A 22,957-nucleotide genomic window follows, 5' to 3' on the forward strand; every position below is an offset into this window, starting at 1 on the left:
CACTCATTCTCTCCATGTGCCCAAACCATTTCAAAACACCCTCTTCTGCTCTCTCAACCACGCTCTTTTTATTTCCACACATCTCTCTTACCCTTACGTTACTTACTCGATCAAACCACCTCACACCACACATTGTCCTCAAACATCTCATTTCCAGCACATCCATCCTCCTGCGCACAACTCTATCCATAGCCCACGCCTCGCAACCATACAACATTGTTGGAACCACTATTCCTTCAAATGGAACCAAGTGGGGATTTTTCCCCCTAAGCCTCTATTATCTGTTCTTGATGCTACCTCGCTCATCCGGGAAATGACAAGTATGGAGAGAAAAAAAAAAATATATATATATATATATATTTTTTTTTGAATGGAGAAAAACTGGAGGAAGTGAAGTGTTTTAGATATCTGGGAGTGGATCTGTCAGCGGATGGAACCATGGAAGCGGAAGTGGATCATAGGGTGGGGGAGGGGGCGAAAATTTTGGGAGCCTTGAAAAATGTGTGGAAGTCGAGAACATTATCTCGGAAAGCAAAAATGGGTATGTTTGAAGGAATAGTGGTTCCAACAATGTTGTATGGTTGCGAGGCGTGGGCTATGGATAGAGTTGTGCGCAGGAGGATGGATGTGCTGGAAATGAGATGTTTGAGGACAATGTGTGGTGTGAGGTGGTTTGATCGAGTAAGTAACGTAAGGGTAAGAGAGATGTGTGGAAATAAAAAGAGCGTGGTTGAGAGAGCAGAAGAGGGTGTTTTGAAATGGTTTGGGCACATGGAGAGAATGAGTGAGGAAAGATTGACATTGTTGGAACGACTATTCCTTTAAACATACCCATTTTTGCTTTCCGAGATAATGTTCTCGACTTCCACACATTCTTCAAGGCCCCCAGGATTTTCGCCCCCCTCCCCCACCCTATGATCCACTTCCGCTTCCATGGTTCCATCCGCTGCCAGATCCACTCCCAGATATCTAAAACACTTCACTTCCTCCAGTTTTTCTCCATTCAAACTCGCCTCCCAATTGACTTGACCCTCAACCCTACTGTACCTAATAACCTTGCTCTTATTCACATTTACTCTTAACTTTCTTCTTCCACACACTTTTCCAAACTCAGTCACCAGCTTCTGCAGTTTCTCACATGAATCAGCCACCAGCGCTGTATCATCAGCGAACAACAACTGACTCACTTCCCAAGCTCTCTCATCCCCAACAGACTTCATACTTGCCCCTCTTTCCAAAACTCTTGCATTTACCTCCCTAACAACCCCATCCATAAACAAATTAAACAACCATAGAGACATCACACACCCCTGCCGCAAACCTACATTCACTGAGAACCAATCACTTTCCTCTCTTCCTACACGTACACATGCCTTACATCCTCGATAAAAACTTTTCACTGCTTCTAACAACTTGCCTCCCACACCATATATTCTTAATACCTTCCACAGAGCATCTCTATCAACTCTATCATATGCCTTCTCCAGATCCATAAATGCTACATACAAATCCATTTGCTTTTCTAAGTATTTCTCACATACATTCTTCAAAGCAAACACCTGATCCACACATCCTCTACCACTTCTGAAACCACATTGCTCTTCCCCAATCTGATGCTCTGTACATGCCTTCACCCTCTCAATCAGTACCCTCCCATATAATTTACCAGGAATACTCAACAAACTTATACCTCTGTAATTTGAGCACTCACTCTTATCCCCTTTGCCTTTGTACAATGGCACTATGCACGCATTCCGCCAATCCTCAGGCACCTCACCATGAGTCATACATACATTAAATAACCTTACCAACCAGTCAACAATACAGTCACCCCCTTTTTTAATAAATTCCACTGCAATACCATCCAAACCCGCTGCCTTGCCGGCTTTCATCTTCCGCAAAGCTTTCACTACCTCTTCTCTGTTTACCAAATCATTTTCCCTAACCCTCTCACTTTGCACACCACCTCGACCAAAACACCCTATATCTGCCACTCTATCATCAAACACATTCAACAAACCTTCAAAATACTCACTCCATCTTCTCACATCACCACTACTTGTTATCACCTCCCCACTTGCGCCCTTCACCGAAGTTCCCATTTGCTCCCTTGTCTTACGCACTTTATTTACCTCCTTCCAGAACATCTTTTTATTCTCCCTAAAATTTAATGATACTCTCTCACCCCAACTCTCATTTGCCCTTTTTTTCACCTCTTGCACCTTTCTCTTGACCTCCTGTCTCTTTCTTTTATACATCTCCCACTCAATTGCATTTTTTCCCTGCAAAAATCGTCCAAATGCCTCTCTCTTCTCTTTCACTAATACTCTTACTTCTTCATCCCACCACTCACTACCCTTTCTAATCAACCCACCTCCCACTCTTCTCATGCCACAAGCATCTTTTGCGCAATCCATCACTGATTCCCTAAATACATCCCATTCCTCCCCCACTCCCCTTACTTCCATTGTTCTCACCTTTTTCCATTCTGTACTCAGTCTCTCCTGGTACTTCCTCACACAGGTCTCCTTCTCAAGCTCACTTACTCTCACCACCCTCTTCACCCCAACATTCACTCTTCTTTTCTATTTATTTGTGATACATAATTGCTGTTCCCTGCGTCAACGAGGTAGTACCAGGAAACATGAAGAATGGCCCATCCACTCATATACACATATGTTGGAAAGGATTGCAATTAGATACACAAAGAATTATAACCTAAATATTAGTGAAGGTCAGTACAAATTGGATAACCTTATTGTTGATAAAATTTGTAAACAAATCACCTTCTTGTCCACATAATAATTTTATGATACACTCATTGTTTGTCTTGGACAATCACGTTTACCAGATGGCATCCTAGCTATGTCTCCTCATTGTATATCAACTGACTTATATTTCTCTCTTGTATCTCCCTAGATGATGTGATTATTACACGAAAGTGGACTTGGGAACTTATCATGTTTCATTTTCCCCGTGGACTCATAGGAATATACACTTATATACATAAACACCCATACATGCACATATACATATATACTTATGTACATGCACTTCTTGTCTTCATCCATTCATGTTACTACCCCACCACACAGGAAATAGCATCGCTATCCTCTGCTTCAGCGAGTTAGTGCCAGGAATACATACAGAAAGGCCGCATTTGTTCACACTCAGTCTCTAGCTGTCATGTGTAATGCATGAAAACCACAGCTCCCTATCCACATCCAGGCCCCACAGACCTTTCCATGGTTTATCCCAGACACTTTACATACCCTGGTTCAGTCCATTGCAGCATTGTCGACATCATTCCAATTTACTCACTTCCATGCGGGCCTTTTACCCTACTGCATGTTCTTTCTTTTATACTTACTTACTGTTTCCAGAGCTAGCGAGTTGCACCAGGAACAGACAGATAAAAGGTCTCATTTGCCCACATCATTTCTGTAGCTGTCATGCATAATGCACTGAAATCATATCCCTGCAGACCTTTCCATGCCATCCTTCAACTGTTTCATATGCCATGGTTCAGCTCATTGACAGTATAGCATCCTTGTATATCATATTACTCCAGTATACTCTGTCCAGTGCATGCCTCACACACACTGTTGCTTGTTCATACCCTGAATACTCAAAACCTTCTCCACTCTATCCTTGAATCTCCTTTTCTCCTCCATTTCTGACACATGTATCCTCTTTGTCAACCTCTCCCCTCTCATACTCTCCATAAGTCCAAACCATTCCAGCATATCCTTTTTGGTTGTTCCAATTATTCTCTTCTTTTTACCATGCCTCTCTCTTACTCAGCATTTCTTACTTGATCAACCCTCCTTACACCACATATTGTTCTCAAACATTTCATATCCAATACATTCAGCCTCTTCCATGCATTCTCATGTATAGCCCATGCCTTGCATCCATACAACACTATTAGAACTCCTATACCTTTAAACATTCCCATCTTCACCCTCATTGCTCCTAGAACCTTTGTCTACCAACCCTTCCTCTGACTCACTTCATCTCCCATGGTTCTCATTGCTGCCATGTCCACTGCCAGGTATCTAAAATGCTTTACTTGCTCCAAGTTTTCTTCATTCAGATTCAAACCCTAACCTGTCTTTCTCCAGTGCTACTCCGAATAACCCTGCTTTATATTCCATTTCCTCTCAGCTTTCTTCATTCATATGCTTCAAAACTCAGTAAAACATTTTCTCCAATTTCACATATGAATCTACCACCAACACTGTGTCATCAGCATACAATAACTGATTTGCCTCCCTAGAACCCCTACCATTGCCAGACTGCAAATCTACTCCTCTCCCCAAAACCCGCACATTCACTTCCCTCACCTCCCCATCCATAAACAGATTGAAGCAGTCATGGAGACATCACACCCCTGCTGCAGACCCACCTTCACCTGGAACCACTCACCATTTTCTCTAGCTACTAACACAAATGCCTTCCTCACAATAAAAATTCCTCACTGTTTCTAATTGCTTTCTTCCCACATTGCTTATTCATAACACCTTCCACAAAGCATCTCTGTCTACCCTATCTTATGCTTTCTCTGAATCTATAAATGCCATATACAAATCCTTCTTTTTCTGTAAATATTTCGTACACACATTCTTCAAAACAAATGCACGATCCACACAGCCTCTACCACTCCTGAACCACTTTGTTCCATCCCCAGTCTGAAGCTCTGTGCATGTAACACCCTGTCATTCACCACTCAAAGTCACCCCTTTCTTAAGCATTTCACCTGCAATTCCATGTGCTCCAGCTGTTTTGATGCTCTTCATCTTCAGCAAGGCTTTCATCACTGCTTCTCTTTTCACCAAAACAATTGCTGTGACTTTCTTCACATACCTCAGGGTTCAAAATGTCCCACATCTGACATCATATCAACAAACATATTCAACAGTCCTTCAAAATGTTCACCCCATCTTTCTTTGTCATTTCTTCGTGTTACTCCCTCCTGTCATTTCAGAACAAATTGAAAACTTGATAAAAGTTTATGGATTCCAAACCATTAGATGCTTAATTCAGAAACTGTCTTTCCTCTTTATGAATTGAAAGCTTCTCTTGGTTTTAAGGAGGGGGCCTTCTCTACACATTTTATGATAAATTTTGTGATGATAGAATTTATGTGGCAACTCTCTGTAAGAGATGCCTGGAAAATGCATAGGAAAATAATGGTGAACTGAAGTAATTTGTTATCTGAAATAACCTTAGTTCACTTTCAGCTGTGGAAAATGGATTTTAAACCTGAGAAACTCATTCCTTGATTTAGATAGGGCAGTTTGAGGACATGCTTTCCTTATTAACTTAATTTGCTCTGTCTAGGCAAATGGAATCTGTTGTAAGAGAACCAGGATTTTGCAGCATAGTGGATCCTTCCAGCAATTGTTTGCACTGAGGTTATTATGATTGGTTGGGCAGTGTCCTGGTAAATATAACAAGCAAACACAATACATTTTGATAGCATTTATGTTTAGATGTGTTCTTAGCTTACCTCATTCTTAGTCTCATTTTTGGTATATTGTTGTTGTGACTTGTCCAAATGATAGCTCTGGCTTTTTTGAATTCACAAAAATATGGTGTGAGACATTTTATAAGGCAGTTTATTTGATGGTAAGTGTGGGATCTATAAAGTTCCTTTAGATTGAGCATGGAAATTATTGTAAAATTAGATACTTCTCTAATATTAGGGGAAAAGGCTTCCTAGCAACACTATTCATTTATATTACACATGGAATTTACTGAATGAGATGTTTTAGTGGTATGGTTGGTATGCATGCTGTCTCTTCTGTAAAAATAGATGGGTTTTTATGGGACAGTCCATCTAGTTGCAAGTGTAAGGTTTCTCATTTTTGTGATTAAGATTGCATAGGTTTTACAGTATGATACAAATCTTTTTTTGTACTGCACAGCTAATGTATCTGCCAAGGAGCTCTCATCAAGATGAATAGTGACTTTCTGAAGCACATATTGGTGTTTCATAATTTGCTTGGAGTTAGTGATCCAATTACATAGGAAGTCTCACTATGATACACTATACATTATACAGTGTGGGGTTGGTCACTTTTACGAAGATATCTTAGACTAATTCATCCCATCCGGTCTTTTTGTCTGCCACACCCTGATAATGATTAATACTATAGAAAAATATTAATGTGTTCTTTTTCTTCATAATCAGTAAAATAAGTAACATGAAAATCAAAGAATTGTATTATAGTTAATCTTGTTTTATGATAGTATGCATCTCGTATTCTTTCTTTTGATCCACTGTAGCACTGTACTGTACTGAAGTTGATGGGAAGATGGAAGATTTAAAGATTTATGCCATTTTTGTGAAAATGATTTTTCAGGAGTCATTCCAGTACTTCACTATACTTACACTGGTACAAAAAATAAAAGAGATTTGCGTGCATAGAGACCTTTCAATGCTTTATTTAATGACTGTCCATGTGTTTTTATATTTTTCATTTTAAGTTTTATTGATTTTATATTCATATTGGTGGTAATAGATATATGTATCCTCCAGAAACTTTCTATATACAAGCGTAATTGTTTGGATCCCAGTTTAATGACCCTAGCATGTGCATATCTACCTAGCATACCAAATTTCTTCACAAATGCTTGAAGTTGCACAAATTAGAATACAGTTCGTGCATATCCTATGGGTTTGTGCCTGTTAGACGCATGTCTTGTTTTTCCCCAACCCTGATATTTATCCTCAAGTCAGCAAATTAATGTTAGAATACTAACTGGGTTGCCCAAGGATTTAGGTCATCTTCATATATTTGCTGTGACTTAAGTTTTTTGTTTTTTATTTGAAAAGGCTTATTTTTGAATATTAGAATAGTATGCTTTATTCATTTAGATAGGACTCAAATTTGTTTTTAGAGGCCTTGAATTTATTTTAATTCTTTTGTACAATACATTGAACAACTTTTTTGATGTCCAGTCCTAAATCCATGCCTGGATTTGATATTTTCGTGCAATACATTTGAGCAAGCTCTTGATGTCCAATCCCAAATCCATGCTTGGAAGAGTTAGTCATTGGTAAACAAGGTGCGTGTGTGTGCATGGGTGCATGCTGATTGTGTGGCCATCGGTTGTGTTTCAGCAACAGTGGTGCTATTTGGAATGTTGGGAGCAGCAGCCACAGCAGCAACAGCAGCAGCAGCAGCAACAGCAACCACACCAGCACCAGCAACGGGGGCATCTCCCTACGCCACCCCCCAGAGCCCCCTCACCCCCATAACCCTGATCCTGGAGGGGGCTACATCCCCCCCAATCACTCCTCTTCCCAAAATACCCACGCCCACATTCCCACCTACAGGTTGGTGTCCCAGCCTTGCTTCACTGCTTCAACCAGGGATTCTCTCTTTCTCTGTATATATATATATATATATATATATATATATATATATATATATATATATATATATATATATATATATATGTGTATATATATATATATATATATATATATATATATATATATATATATATATATATATATATATATATATATATGTGTATTTTTTTCTAGGGGGATAAGAGGAAGAGATAAAAGACGCCAGCAAAAATTATGAGTAGCTTTTGATTACAGTTACTTGGAAAAACTCCTTTATGGTTAGACACTCAATGTTTTGGTTACTAGATTTTTTCTTTAAAGAGTAAAACATTGCTCTTTCAAATGATTTACATATATGGTCTTTCAGTAATAACTATCCTGCCCCACTTTTGAACATTGTTCCAAGTAGACTATGCTAAGGTAGGGTCTTTCGTCATTCTTGCAAGTTCTTCCTTGAAGTGCTAGATTAATATTTAATTGTATGTATGGTCATTTCTGCTGGATGAGAGGCAAACTGTATGGCATCTAGAGGTGACATTTAGAACTATTGAAATTGCACCTTGTTATGTTAGTTATGAACGGACATTCTAGGGTTTGTGGAATGCTTAATGTTTCCATGATGAATTATTTTTTTCTGCCAAAGAGGATATATGTCTCAGAGGTGGAGGGAACAAGGAGAAGTGGAAGACCAAATTGTAGGTGGAAGGATGGAGTGAAAAAGATTTTGAGCGATCGGGGCCTGAACGTGCAGGAGGGTGAAAGGCATGCAAGGAATAGGGTGAATTGGAACGATGTGGTATACCAGGGTTGACGTGCTGTCAATGAATTGAACCAGGGCATTTGAAGCGTCTGGGGTAAACCATGGAAAGTTTTGTGGGGCCTAGATGTGGAAAGGGAGCTTTGGGTATCAGTGCATTATACATGACAGCTGGAGACCGATTGTGAACGAATGTGGCCTTTGTTGTCTTTTCCTAGCGCTACCTTGCATGTCGACCCCGGTATACCACTTCCTTCCAATTCACTCTGTTCCTTGCACGCCTTTCACCCTCCTGCATGTTCAGGCCCCTATCGCTCAAAATCTTTTTCACTCTATCCTTCCACCTCCAATTTGGTCTACCACTTCTCCTCGTTCCCTCCACCTCTGACACATATATCCTCTTTGTCAATCTTTCGTCACTCATTCTCTCCATGTGACCAAACCATTTCAACACACCCTTTTCTGCTCTCTCACCCACACTTTTTGTTACCACACATCTCTCTTACCCTTTCATTACTTACTCGATCAAACCACCTCACACCACATATTTCCTCAAACATCTCATTTCCAACACATCCACCCTCCTATGAACAACCCTATCTATAGCCCATGCCTCGAAACCATATAACACTGTTGGAACCACTATTCCTTCAAACATACCCATTTTTGCTTTCAGAGATAATGTTCTCACCTTCCTCACATTCTTCAATGCTCCCAGAACCTTCACCCCCTCCCTCACCCTGTGACTCACCTCCACTTCCATAGTTCCATCTGCTACCAAATCCACTCCCAGATATCTAAAACACTTAACTTCCTCTAGTTTTTCTCCATTCACACTTACCTCCCAATTGACTTGTCCCGTCAACCCTACTGTACCTGATAACCTTGCTCTTATTCACATTTACTCTCAGCTTTCTTCTTTCACACACTTTAAAAAACTCAGTCGCCAACTTCTGCAGTTTCTCACCTGAATCAGCCACCAGCGCTGTATCATCAGTGAACAACAACTGACTCACTTTCCAAGCCCTCTCATCCACAACAGACTTCATCCTTGCCCCTCTCTCAAAAACTCTTGCACTCACCTCAATAACAACCCCATCTATGAACATATTAAACAACCATTGAGACATCATGCACCCTACCGCAAACCGACATTCACTAGGAACCAATCACTTTCCTCTCTTCCTACTCGTACACATGCCTCCTACTCGTACACATGCCTTACATCCTCAATGAAAACTTTTCACTGCTCCTAGCAACTTGCCTCCCACATCATATACTCTTGATACCTTCCACAGAGCATCTCTATCAACTCTATCGTATGCCTTCTCCAGATCCATAAATGCTATATACAGATCCATTTGTTTTTCAAAGTATTTCTCACATACATTCTTCAAAGCAAACACCTGATCCACACATCCTCTACCACTTCTGAGACCACAGTGCTATTCCCTAATCTGATGCTCAGTACATGCCTTCACCCTCTCATTCAATACCCTCCCATACAATTTTGCAGAAATACTCAACAAACTTATACCTCTGTAATTTTAACACTCACCCTTATCCCCCATGCCTTTGTTCAGTGGCACTATGCATGCATTCCACTAATCCTCAGGCACCTCATCATGAGCCATACATACATTGAATATCCTTACCAACCAGTCAACAACACAGTCACTCCCTTTTTTAATAAATTCCACTGCAGTACCATCCAAACCCGCCGCCTTGCTAGCTAGCAAGCTGACCCTCTCACCTCGCACACCACCTCGACCAAAACACCCTATATCTACCACTACATCATCTAACACATTCAACAAACCTTGAAAATACTCACTCCATCTCCTCACATCACCACTACTTGTTCTTACCTCCCATTAGCCCCCTTCACTGATGCTCCTGTTTGATCTTTTGTCTTAAGCACTTTATTTACCTCCTTCCAAAACATCTTTTTATCCTCCCTAAGATTTAATGATACTCTCACCCCAACTCTCATTTGCCCTCTTTTTCACCTCTTGCCATTTCTCTCCTTCTATATCACTAAACTTATTCAACATTGCTCCTTAATGCTCCTAAATGTATGAGAGATAGCTTGACAAAGTATGAGATTTGCATGTTGGATTCATGGACCCAAAAAATGCACATGACAGGGTTGACGGGGGCTTTGTGAAAGTTGCTAAGAACATAGGGTGTGGGAGGAAAGATACTGTTTTCAATAAGGAATAAGGCATGTATGCAAGAAGGAAGGGAGGAGTGTAAGTGATTCCATGTAAAAGTGGAACTGCATCAAGGATGTGTGATGTTACCATGGCGGTTTGATTTTTTTTTATGGGAAAGTGTTTGAAGTAAATGCAAGAGTCATGGAGATTGGCATATTTAGTGTGATAGAGTTTGAGGGAATTGGGAGGTTTTTTTTAAGTCTTTAAGCATATCAGCTTTCAGGATCAATGAGGCCATCACTTTCAAGCAACATCCATCAGCTGAAAAGTCTTTAAAACCTCTAGGTGTTAAGGGTAATTCTAAGGCCACATGCACTCTCACTTTGCACCGAGCTCCTGCCTAGGATTGTGGGAGAGTTTGTGAAAGGAGAAAGTTGAGAGCTAATGTGAATAAAAAAAAGTTGAATAGGTTTAGTAGGAGAGCAAGACAGGTTGGTTTGATTGTAGATAACTAGGAAGAAATTGAGTCATTAGATATTTGGTAGTGGATATGGCAGCAGAGGGAATTTTGGAAGCCAAAGTGAATCAAACAGTGGGAGATGAGGCGAGGGCCCTTGATGCTTTGGGGGAATGTTTGGAAGAAGATATCATTGTCTATGAAGGCAAAGACAGGTATGTTTCATGGTGGAGTAGTCATGACAGTGTTGTATGAGTGTGAATCTGAGGCCCTGAATGGAAGAGAGTGGACATGTTGGAAATGAAATGCCTAACAACAGAGATTTGATTGTGTGACAGTACAAGAGAGTTTTGTGGTAGTAAGTGGATTTTGATTGAGAAGGCTGACAAGGGTGTGCTGAAAAGTAGAGGGTGAGCAGAAAGAGCTGACAATTTGAATATACACATCAGAAGTGGAGGGAACAATGGGAAGGAGGAGACCAAGGAATGAAAAAAGAGGATTAGGGTTATTGAGGCCTGAGCATTCAGAAGGGTAAGAGGCATATATGGGATAGAACAATTGTAGCATTGCTGTATTTTCAGGGTGACATGCTAACAATGGACTAATCTTGGAATGGCCAGCTGGGGATGACTGTGGATAGGGAGCTCTGTTTTTGGATATATTGTACATGATGCCTAGAGAATGGATGTGAACTTGTATGGCTGTTGCTCATTTTTTTCTGATGCTACCTTGCTGTGGCAAGAAATTACGACAAGTATGAAAAAATATATTTCCATTTCCATATGAAACCCAAAGTGTATGACATTATAGTTTCTAAATACTTCTTCATAGGAGTAGATGGTTATATAATAAAAGCCCTGCTCTTAGCCATTGTTTTTAATTAGATATTATCTGAATAAAAGAAAGTTTAAACTCAAGTGTATCTTCATAAAGGAGTATGATTGCATGTATTGTAGATGTTTACATGAATTGTTGTTTTATATCTTTGTTGTAGAAGTATCATATATCATAATCACTTGCCTCATTAGTATCTTCCTCTCCTCCCTATGCCCTTGGTTCTGTACCTTCTAATACAGCTGGTTAATGGGTAAGATCATAATAACTTTTCTAACCACTCCCGAGCTAGATCAAGCTGTGCTTTTAATGACTAAAATAGCAGGGACACCAGTAAGATGCAGTGTTCATTATAATTAATTAGGGATGACATTGTAGATGATTCATGAAGATGCTGTAATTGGGTATAATTCTTTTGGAGGGGGTATTTTGGAGAAAGCCAGAGGTGGTTTTGAATATGTGGATTGTCCTGAATTATTTCATCCCCTGTTCTTAGTTAGAGTTCTTTAATCTAGGCATTTACTATAGCTTATTTACTATAGCTAAAGATTCTGGATATAATGTAAAAAATTTCTTTGCTCTTGCATAAGATTATTGTGTTTATCTTCAGAGAATATGTTGAAGCTAAACTACAAAAACGAGCAATGGAAAGCAACAACATATATAGAAGGCAAGGAAGTGATGGAGGTATTCCTCTAACAGAAAATGGAACTCACAGATCAGCAGAAAATTTATCCCAACGAACCGATACAGCATCTTATCGACCGACCCCTATGGGAGCTGCGAAGCCTTGCAATGGTGTATGTATAAATGATTAATCTTTGTGTGTTTTTATCTAACTTTCATCACTATTGTATCGTAAGGGTTTGAACTATACCAGCTTTCCTAAGAATTAAGAGGCTACTTCTTTAGATAGTGAATTGTTATTCTTTAAACATACTCTGTGTCATCTTTTAGGGTTTTCAAGTGTAAGTATTACTGTATTAACTTTGCATATTCGTAGTCAAGCATTTTTGGGTATACTTATTGTGTATGCATATATGTTTTAGCAGTGAGGACCATGTTTCTGTTTCTCTCTCACACAACTCAATACCAGTGCCTGTGTGTCAGAAATTTGGTTTCTCAAAATTTAGAATAATGCCTAACGTGGTTCTGATTAACTCACAAAAATTGAAAATTTTTTATGAACATGTGATTATACTTATAGCATTATCATTGAGAACATCAAACAATTTTTAGCTACTTCTCAGGTTAGTGTTCAAAGATGGACACCAGTCACAGCCACTGGAACTTGACATGGAAGGTCCTACTTCCCTAACAAAGTATTGAGCACACTGTAACAAAGAAATCCATTTACTCTAACAGTGTAACCAGCATTCCTTTGCAAAAACTTTTGTAGGACCAACTAGTCTTGGTGTCAGATGAAAATGAAGTATTTGTCAAGTCATTAGCCTCCCTGTGATATTACAAATTTTCTGACTGAATTGCTTGCTAACCACTACAAAAATCCTATCCAAAGATCATTCCAATTGAGTGATGAGCATCTTTTCAAAATGCACCATTACATTGCAGTAAACAAAGTTATGATAGGGGATGAGTATTGTTTACAGATTTTTCAGAAATCAGTATCCGTGCCCAGTAAGCCAGTCAACTTGTGTACATTTGAAAAGTAAATTCATGAGACCTGGATATTATTTTGGCGCAGTCTACATATCAGATGTTCAAGTATATTCTGTGGATAATGCAAAGAAACTGCAAGAGTGGCAACTTTAGTTTCACTTCACTTACCAATTGCTTAAAAATTGTCTTGTGACTCAGTTGAAATGCCTAAACAGCAGATATATTTGCATTCAGATAAGCAGAAGTTATCACAAGCAGATAAACAGAATTTATCTCAAGCTCAGAGCAAATATACACCGTATGGCTATAAATCTGCAGTTCAGGTTAGAGTCTGCATCATACCAAGAACAGTCGATGATATATGGAGTTTTTATCGAGGATGTAAGGCATGTGTACGTGTAGGAAGAGAGGAAAGTGATTGGTTCTCAGTGAATGTAGGTTTGCGGCAGGGGTGTGTGATGTCTCCATGGTTGTTTAATTTGTTTATGGATGGGGTTGTTAGGGAGGTAAATGCAAGGGTTTTGGAAAGAGGGGCAAGTATGAAGTCTGTTGGGGATGAGAGAGCTTGGGAAGTGAGTCAGTTGTTGTTCGCTGATGATACAGCGCTGGTGGCTGATTCATGTGAGAAACTGCAGAAGCTGGTGACTGAGTTTAGAAAAGTGTGTGGAAGAAGAAAGTTAAGAGTAAATGTGAATAAGAGCAAGGTTATTAGGTACAGTAGGGTTGAGGGTCAAGTCAATTGGGAGGTGAGTTTGAATGGAGAAAAACTGGAGGAAGTGAAGTGTTTTAGATATCTGGGAGTGGATCTGGCAGCGGATGGAACCATGGAAGCGGAAGTGGATCATAGGGTGGAGGAGGGGGCGAAAATCCTGGGGGCCTTGAAGAATGTGTGGAAGTCGAGAACATTATCTCGGAAAGCAAAAATGGGTATGTTTGAAGGAATAGTGGTTCCAACAATGTTGTATGGTTGCGAGGCGTGGGCTATGGATAGAGTTGTGCGCAGGAGGATAGATGTGCTGGAAATGAGATGTTTGAGGACAGTGTGTGGTGTGAGGTGGTTTGATCGAGTGAGTAACGTAAGGGTAAGAGAGATGTGTGGAAATAGAAAGAGCGTGGTTGAGAGAGCAGAAGAGGGTGTTTTGAAGTGGTTTGGGCACATGGAGAGGATGAGTGAGGAAAGATTGACCAAGAGGATATATGTGTCGGAGGTGGAGGGAACGAGGAGAAGAGGGAGACCAAATTGGAGGTGGAAAGATGGAGTGAAAAAGATTTTGTGTGATCGGGGCCTGAACATGCAGGAGGGTGAAAGGAGAGCAAGGAATAGAGTGAATTGGATCGATGTGGTATACCGGGGTTGACGTGCTGTCAGTGGATTGAAGCAGGGCATGTGAAGCGTCTGGGGTAAATCATGGAAAGCTGTGTAGGTATGTATATTTGCGTGTGTGGACGTATGTATATACATGTGTATGGGGGGGGGGGGTTGGGCCATTTCTTTCGTCTGTTTCCTTGCGCTACCTCGCAAACGCGGGAGACAGCGACAAAGTATAATAAAAAAGATAAATATATATATATATTATCCCTGGGGATAGGGGATTAAGAATACTTCCCACGTATTCCCTGCGTGTCGTAGAAGGCGACTAAAAGGGGAGGGAGCGGGGGGCTGGAAATCCTCCCCTCTCGTTTTTTTTTAAATTTTCCAAAAGAAGGAACAGAGGGGGCCAGTTGAGGATATTCCAAAAAAGGCCCAGTCCTCTGTTCTTAGCGCTACCTCGCTAACGCGGGAAATGGCGAATACTTTAAAAGAAAGAAAGAAAATATATATATATATATATATATATACCACATCAATCCAATTCTCTCTATTCCTTGCCCGCCTTTCACCCTCCTGCATGTTCAGGCCCCGATCACTCAAAATCTTTCTCACTCCATCTTTCCACCTCCAATTTGGTCTCCCACTTCTCCTCGTGCCCTCCACCTCCGACACATATATCCTCTTGGTCAATCTTTCCTCACTCATTCTCTCCATGTGCCCAAACCATTTCAAAACACCCTCTTCTGCTCTCTCAACCACGCTCTTTTTATTTCCACACATCTCTCTTACCCTTATCTCCCAGATCCACTCCCAGATATCTAAAACACTTTACTTCCTCCAGTTTTTCTCCATTCAAACTTATATATATATATATATATTTATATTTTTTTTTTTTTTCGCTGTCTCCCGCGTTTGCGAGGTAGCGCAAGGAAACAGACGAAAAAAATGGCCCAACCCATCCCCATACACATGTATATACATACGTCCACACACGCAAATATACATACCTACACAGCTTTCCATGGTTTACCCCAGACGCTTCACATGCCCTGATTCAATCCACTGACAGCACGTCAACCCCGGTATACCACATCGATCCAATTCACTCTATTCCTTGCCCTCCTTTCACCCTCCTGCATGTTCAGGCCCCGATCACACAAAATCTTTTTCACTCCGTCTTTCTACCTCCAATTTGGTCTCCCACTTCTCCTCGTTCCCTCCACCTCCGACACATATATCCTCTTGGTCAATCTTTCCTCACTCATTCTCTCCATGTGCCCAAACCATTTCAAAACACCCTCTTCTGCTCTCTCAACCACGCTCTTTTTATTTCCACACATCTCTCTTACCCTTACGTTACTTACTCGATCAAACCACCTCACACCACACATTGTCCTCAAACATCTCATTTCCAGCACATCCATCCTCCTGTGCACAACTCTATCCATAGCCCACGCATCGCAACCATACAACATTGTTGGAACCACTATTCCTTCAAACATAGCCATTTTTGCTTTCCGAGATAATGTTCTCGACTTCCACACATTCTTCAAGGCTCCCAGAATTTTTGCCCCCTCCCCCACCATATGATCCACTTCCACTTCCATGGTTCCATCCGCTGCCAGATCCACTCCCAGATATCTAAAACACTTTACTTCCTCCAGTTTTTCTCCATTCAAACTTACCTCCCAATTGACTTGACCCTCAACCCTACTGTACCTTATAACCTTGCTCTTATTCACATTAACTCTTAACTTTCTTCTTTCACACACTTTACCAAACTCAGTCACCAGCTTCTGCAGTTTCTCACATGAATCAGCCACCAGCGCTGTATCATCAGCGAACAACAACTGACTCACTTCCCAAGCTCTCTCATCCACAACAGACTTCATACTTGCCCCTCTTTCCAAAACTCTTGCATTCACCTCCCTAACAACCCCATCCATAAACAAATTAAACAACCTTGGAGACATCACACACTCCTGCCGCAAACCTACATTCACTGAGAACCAATCACTTTCCTCTCTTCCTACACGTACACATGTCTTACATCCTCAATAAAAACTTTTCACTGCTTCTAACACCTTGCCTCCCACACCATATATTCTTAATACCTTCCACAGAGCATCTCTATCAACTCTATCATATGCCTTCTCCAGATCTATAAATTTTTTTTTTTTTTTTTTTTTTTGCTTTGTCGCTGTCTCCCGTGTTTGCGAGGTAGCGCAAGGAAACAGACGAAAGAAATGGCCCAACCCACCCCCATACACATGTATATACATACGTCCACAAACGCAAATATACATACCTACACAGCTTTCCATGGTTTACCCCAGACGCTTCACATGCCCTGATTCAATCCACTGACAGCACGTCAACCCCGGTATACCACATCGCTCCAATTCACTCTATTCCTTGCCCTCCTTTCACCCTCCTGCATGTTCAGGCCCCGATCACACAAAATCTTTTTCACTCCATCTTTCCACCTCCAATTTGGTCTCCCTCTTCTCCTCGTTCCCTCCACCTCCGACACATATATCCTCTTGGTCAACCTTTCCTCACTCATTCTCTCCATGTGCCCAAACCATTTCAAAACACCCTCTTCTGCTCTCTCAACCACGCTCTTTTTATTTCCACACATCTCTCTTACCCTTACGTTACTTACTCGATCAAACCACCTCACACCACACATTGTCCTCAAACATCTCATTTCCAGCACATACATCCTCCTGCGCACCACTCTATCCATAGCCCACGCCTCGCAACCATACAACATTGTTGGAACCACTATTTCTTCAAACATACCCATTTTTGCTTTCCGAGATAATGTTCTCGACTTCCACACATTCTTCAAGGCCCCCAGGATTTTCGCCCCCTCCCCCATCCTATGATCCACTTCTGCTTCCATGGTTCCATCCGCTGCCAGATCCACTCCCAGATATCTAAAACACTTCACTTCCTCCAGTTTTTCTCCATTCAAACTCACCTCCCAATTGACTTGACCCTCAACCCTACTGTACCTAATAACCTTGCACTTATTCACATTTACTCTTAACTTTCTTCTTACACACACTTTACCAAACTCAGTCACCAGCTTCTGCAGTTTCTCACATGAATCAGCCACCAGCGCTGTATCATCAGCGAACAACAACTGTCTCACTTTCCAAGCTCTCTCATCCCCAACAGACTTCATACTTGCCCCTCTTTCCAAAACTCTTGCATTTACCTCCCTAACAACCCCATCCATAAACAAATTAAACAACCATGGAGACATCACACACCCCTGCCGCAAACCTACATTCACTGAGAACCAGTCACTTTCCTCTCTTCCTACACGTACACATGCCTTACATCCTCGATAAAAACTTTTCACTGCTTCTAACAACTTGCCTCCCACACCATATATTCTTAATACCTTCCACAGAGCATCTCTATCAATTCTATCATATGCCTTCTCCAGATCCATAAATGCTACATACAAATCCATTTGCTTTTCTAAGTATTTCTCACATACATTCTTCAAAGCAAACACCTGATCCACACATCCTCTACCACTTCTGAAACCACACTGCTCTTCCCCAATCTGATGCTCTGTACATGCCTTCACCCTCTCAATCAGTACCCTCCCATATAATTTACCAGGAATACTCAACAAACTTATACCTCTGTAATTTGAGCACTCACTCTTATCCCCTTTGCCTTTGTACAATGGCACTATGCACGCATTCCGCCAATCCTCAGGCACCTCACCATGAGTCATACATACATTAAATAACCTTACCAACCAGTCAACAATACAGTCACCCCCTTTTTTAATAAATTCCACTGCAATACCATCCAAACCTGCTGCCTTGCCAGCTTTCATCTTCCGCAAAGCTTTTACTACCTCTTCTCTGTTTACCAAATCATTTTCCCTAACCCTCTCACTTTGCACACCACCTCGACCAAAACACCCTATATCTGCCACTCTATCATCAAACACATTCAACAAACCTTCAAAATACTCACTCCATCTCCTTCTCACATCACCACTACTTGTTATCACCTCCCCATTTGCGCCCTTCACTGAAGTTCCCATTTGCTCCCTTGTCTTACGCACTTTATTTACCTCCTTCCAGAACATCTTTTTATTCTCCCTAAAATTTAATGATACTCTCTCACCCCAACTCTCATTTGCCCTTTTTTCACCTCTTTCACCTTTCTCTTGACCTCCTGTCTCTTTCTTTTATACGTCTCCCACTCAATTGCATTTTTTCCCTGCAAAAATCGTCCAGATGCCTCTCTCTTCTCTTTCACTAATACTTCTTCATCCCACCACTCACTACCCTTTCTAATCAACCCACCTCCCACTCTTCTCATGCCACAAGCATCTTTGCGCAATCCATCACTGATTCCCTAAATACATCCCATTCCTCCCCCACTCCCCTTACTTCCATTGTTCTCACCTTTTTCCATTCTGTACTCAGTCTCTCCTGGTACTTCCTCACACAAGTCTCCTTCCCAAGCTCACTTACTCTCACCACCCTCTTCACCCCAACATTCACTCTTCTTTTCTGAAAACCCATACAAATCTTCACCTTAGCCTCCACAAGATAATGATCAGACATCCCTCCAGTTGCACCTCTCAGCACATTAACATCCAAAAGTCTCTCTTTCGCGCGCCTGTCAATTAACACGTAATCCAATAACACTCTCTGGCCATCTCTCCTACTTACATAAGTATACTTATGTATATCTCGCTTTTTAAACCAGGTATTCCCAATCATCAGTCCTTTTTCAGCACATAAATCTACAAGCTCTTCACCATTTCCATTTACAACACTGAACACCCCATGTATACCAATTATTCCCTCAACTGCCACATTACTCACCTTTGCATTCAAATCACCCATCACTATAACCCGGTCTCGTGCATCAAAACCACTAACACACTCATTCAGCTGCTCCCAAAACACTTGCCTCTCATGATCTTTCTTCTCATGCCCAGGTGCATATGCACCAAATAATCACCCATCTCTCTCCATCAACTTTCAGTTTTACCCATATTAATCGAGAATTTACTTTCTTACATTCTATCACATACTCCCACAACTCCTGTTTCAGGAGTACTGCTACTCCTTCCCTTGCTCTTGTCCTCTCACTAACCCCTGACTTTACTCCCAAGACCTTCCCAAACCACTCTTCCCCTTTACCCTTGAGCTTCGTTTCACTCAGAGCCAAAACATCCAGGTTCCTTTCCTCAAACTTACTACCTATCTCTCCTTTCTTCACATCTTGGTTACATCCACACACATTTAGGCACCCCAATCTGAGTCTACGAGGAGGATGAGCACTCCCCGCATGACTCCTTCTGTTTCCCATTTTTTAGAAAGTTAAAAATATATATATATATGAAACAATTAGAATCATACTTAAAACAAATGGCTCTGTACCAAGACCAACCAATACCATTCTAGAAACAACCAACATCATTACTAAAACAACCAACACCATCGCAAAAACATCCAATGCCTGACCCAAAACAACCATCACCATACCAGAAACAGCCATTACCATATATAGATTATCCATCGCCTTGCCCATAACAACCAGTGCTCTACCAAAAATGACCATCACCTTACTTAAAACAACCAGCACTATGCGTAAAACAACCAACACCATACGAAAAGCATCTGTCTCTGTACTGAGAACTAGCCTTGTATCGTACAATGTTCACTCACACGCCAAAGACGTTAGTAGATGTGATGATAATATGGACTATTTGGTACTTTTGACATATCTGATTTTTGGTACCTTAGTAAAGGTTTATATGTTTATTTGTTAATTAGAGAAAAAGCCAAAAAATTAATGTTAGGTACTTGCTTTAGCTCAAATCTTTGTTCTGAGATTTTTTTCATATATATTTGTATTGCTTCGTAAGAGTGTCTCAGCAACCCCTATAGAAACAGTTCACTTACTCTGATATATAGATTTATTGGAGCAAACTTATCAAGTTTACAATAATTTGGTAATCTGCTGTAGTAGTTGTTAAAAATTATTAGACCAATTTTTAGTATCATTAGCTAAAGAATGGGAATTACCATATATATAATGAGTAACTGGTGATCTCAAGTAACTCTTGACCCAAGGTCTTTGGCTGAAATATACTCCATTTATCATATATCTCAGTTTTTCACTCCAAGAATGGTAAAGTGATTGAGAGACAAATGCTTACTCTCAAATGAAAAAACTCAGACACAACAAAAATAAGCTACTTACAATTGTAAGCAAATTATATCAGTTGAAACATTTATATACAATTTGTTATGGACCCCATATCGAGGATTTTTCATGGTATAACATTGATACAGATATTGTAATATGCAGTTGTACATGGTAGAGTGGTGTTTGCCAAAGAACACTGCTTCCCCTAGAGGAACACTGCTTCCTTCCCAGCTATAGACCTGTTGCTTTCTTGAAGAACATTTCTCTTATTAGCTCAAACATTGTTTCAGTAACATTGCAATAAAATAATAAGTAAGTTTTCAAAGATAAATGTAGTTTTTTTTTTTTTGTCAACACTACCATAACCACTTCACTCACTATATTACTCATACATTATGGTATATGTTATCTCATGCATCAGTCATCACACAAACTGTCGGTACAGAAGTCCACCTCACCTTTGCTATCCACTGAAGAATACTTCTTCCCCCCAAAGGAACACTGTGTTTCCTCCCCAGCTATGGGCATGTTGTTTTCCTGAAGTGCAGTTCGACATTAATGACACAAGCAAGCAGTGTTTCAGTAAGATAACGGTAAAATTATCGATGAGCTTGTGAAGTTAAACTAAGGCATTGTTTTGTCAACACTACCATAATGACTCTGCTCACCGCACTTCTCATACATTATTGTACATGTCAACTTACACATCAGTCATGCACTCATTTTCTTTGAAGTGGTGTGCATCACCTTTGTTCCCCACCAAGGAATGCTGCTTCCCACATGGAAAACTGCTTCACAAAAGGAACACTGTTTCCCCTCCAAAGGAACTTTACACTGCTTCTCTGGCTACAGGACTGTTATTTTCCTGAAGTACTGTTCTCCATTAATAAATAAGCAGTGTTTCAATAACATTATGGTACAGTATTGGTTACTTTTAAAGATATAAGCTTAACCTGTCTTTTGTCAACACCTCCGTATCCACTTCACTCACCACGATACTCATACATTATGGTACATTTCAACTTCAGTATCAGTCATCACACACAGTGTCATTGAATTCTGGGAAGTTAGAACTTGTGTACATTTGTTAATACATTTCTTACCGTATATCTGCGATGCATCTACCTCTCATCATAAGCAACTTTATGAACAAATCCTTCAACTATAGTACCTCGAAGTTGTCACAAATGCCACTTGTTAGCAGAACACCTCACTGCTCATACTTCATGTAACATGAGACAAAACTGCAACATGTTGATACTGAATATGTAAGTTTCCTTGATTACTGTCATGTATGAGTAAGTAGAAGACTACTTAATATCTCTCTTAATGTATTTGATATCAGTCATGGTTTCATCTGTTTCATGGAAAACTAGTAGTGAAGTCTGGTGGCTGTTCTGTTATAGTTTTCTGTTCCGTATTGTTTTATGTCAAATGGACATTCGTTTAAACTTTTTTGTAGACTGTTACTAGCCATGCATTTCAACCTCCTGGAAATGTTATTTGTGAGTCACTCGACCTCCCAATTTTAGACTAAAAAGTTCGTCTCAAAAATTCAGTGGTTATATGAATGTGTACCGTGACTTGGAAAGTAGTGTTTCTTGTTGAAATAAACACCATTAGAAATAGTGGTGTACAGATGAAAGCAGGCACATGGTAGTTGAGGTGTTGTATGAAATAGTGATTGTTAGTAGTTTTTTAGTAAAGTTATTTGTAAAAGATTTATGCGAACAGAAAGGAAAGATTGCATATGTTTTTCCAGTTTGTATGAACTTTGAGGTAAGTCTTTTAATTGATGTAGCACTTAAAAGTAGAATTTATAACTGGATTTTTAAGAGAATAGATTTTTAACTAGAAAGTAATCAGCAGGAGAGAATTTTTGTGATACAACTTCAGGTGAGATTGTGGTAAGAACTCTGTGCATAGTTAGAAATTATATTTTTTTTTTACTAATGCTAACTAACGCTGTGTCAGTTGCAAGGATTGTATTCTTTCCATTCCTGGAGAAATGCCTCTGATATGAACTTTATTATAGCACTATAGAGAGATTATGAGAACCCTAAACTGACAAGACCAGAAAGAATTTTATAAAAGTGTTTGACTTGTAACAGGGGCATTCCTTCATTAATTTAATTTGCTGTATTGAAACAGTGATGCTGTTTAATTCTGCAGTGGTTATCTTTGAGAAAATGATACTTTTCAGAATATTATATAAAGCATTGTTGTAATACAGTATTGTAGACGAGTACCTTTG

General features: G+C 40.2%; 1 protein-coding gene across 10 annotated transcripts in view; it reads left to right on the top strand.

The window, feature by feature from the left end:
• Positions 1-22,957, top strand: part of Lrch (Leucine-rich-repeats and calponin homology domain protein) — a 313,181-nt gene that overhangs the window by 206,211 nt on the left and 84,013 nt on the right. For 7 of the 10 annotated variants that reach the window (XM_071679927.1, XM_071679928.1, XM_071679931.1 and 4 more), the window contains 2 exons: positions 7,130-7,345; positions 12,178-12,367. In XM_071679927.1, the coding sequence (XP_071536028.1) occupies positions 7,130-7,345; positions 12,178-12,367 (406 nt within the window). The remainder of the gene's footprint in view (positions 1-7,129; positions 7,346-12,177; positions 12,368-22,957) is intronic. The other 3 variants (XM_071679934.1, XM_071679933.1, XM_071679929.1) reach the window with 1 other exon arrangement.

This window comes from Panulirus ornatus, chromosome 30 (assembly GCF_036320965.1).
Source record: "Panulirus ornatus isolate Po-2019 chromosome 30, ASM3632096v1, whole genome shotgun sequence".
Classification (NCBI taxonomy): domain Eukaryota; kingdom Metazoa; phylum Arthropoda; class Malacostraca; order Decapoda; family Palinuridae; genus Panulirus; species Panulirus ornatus.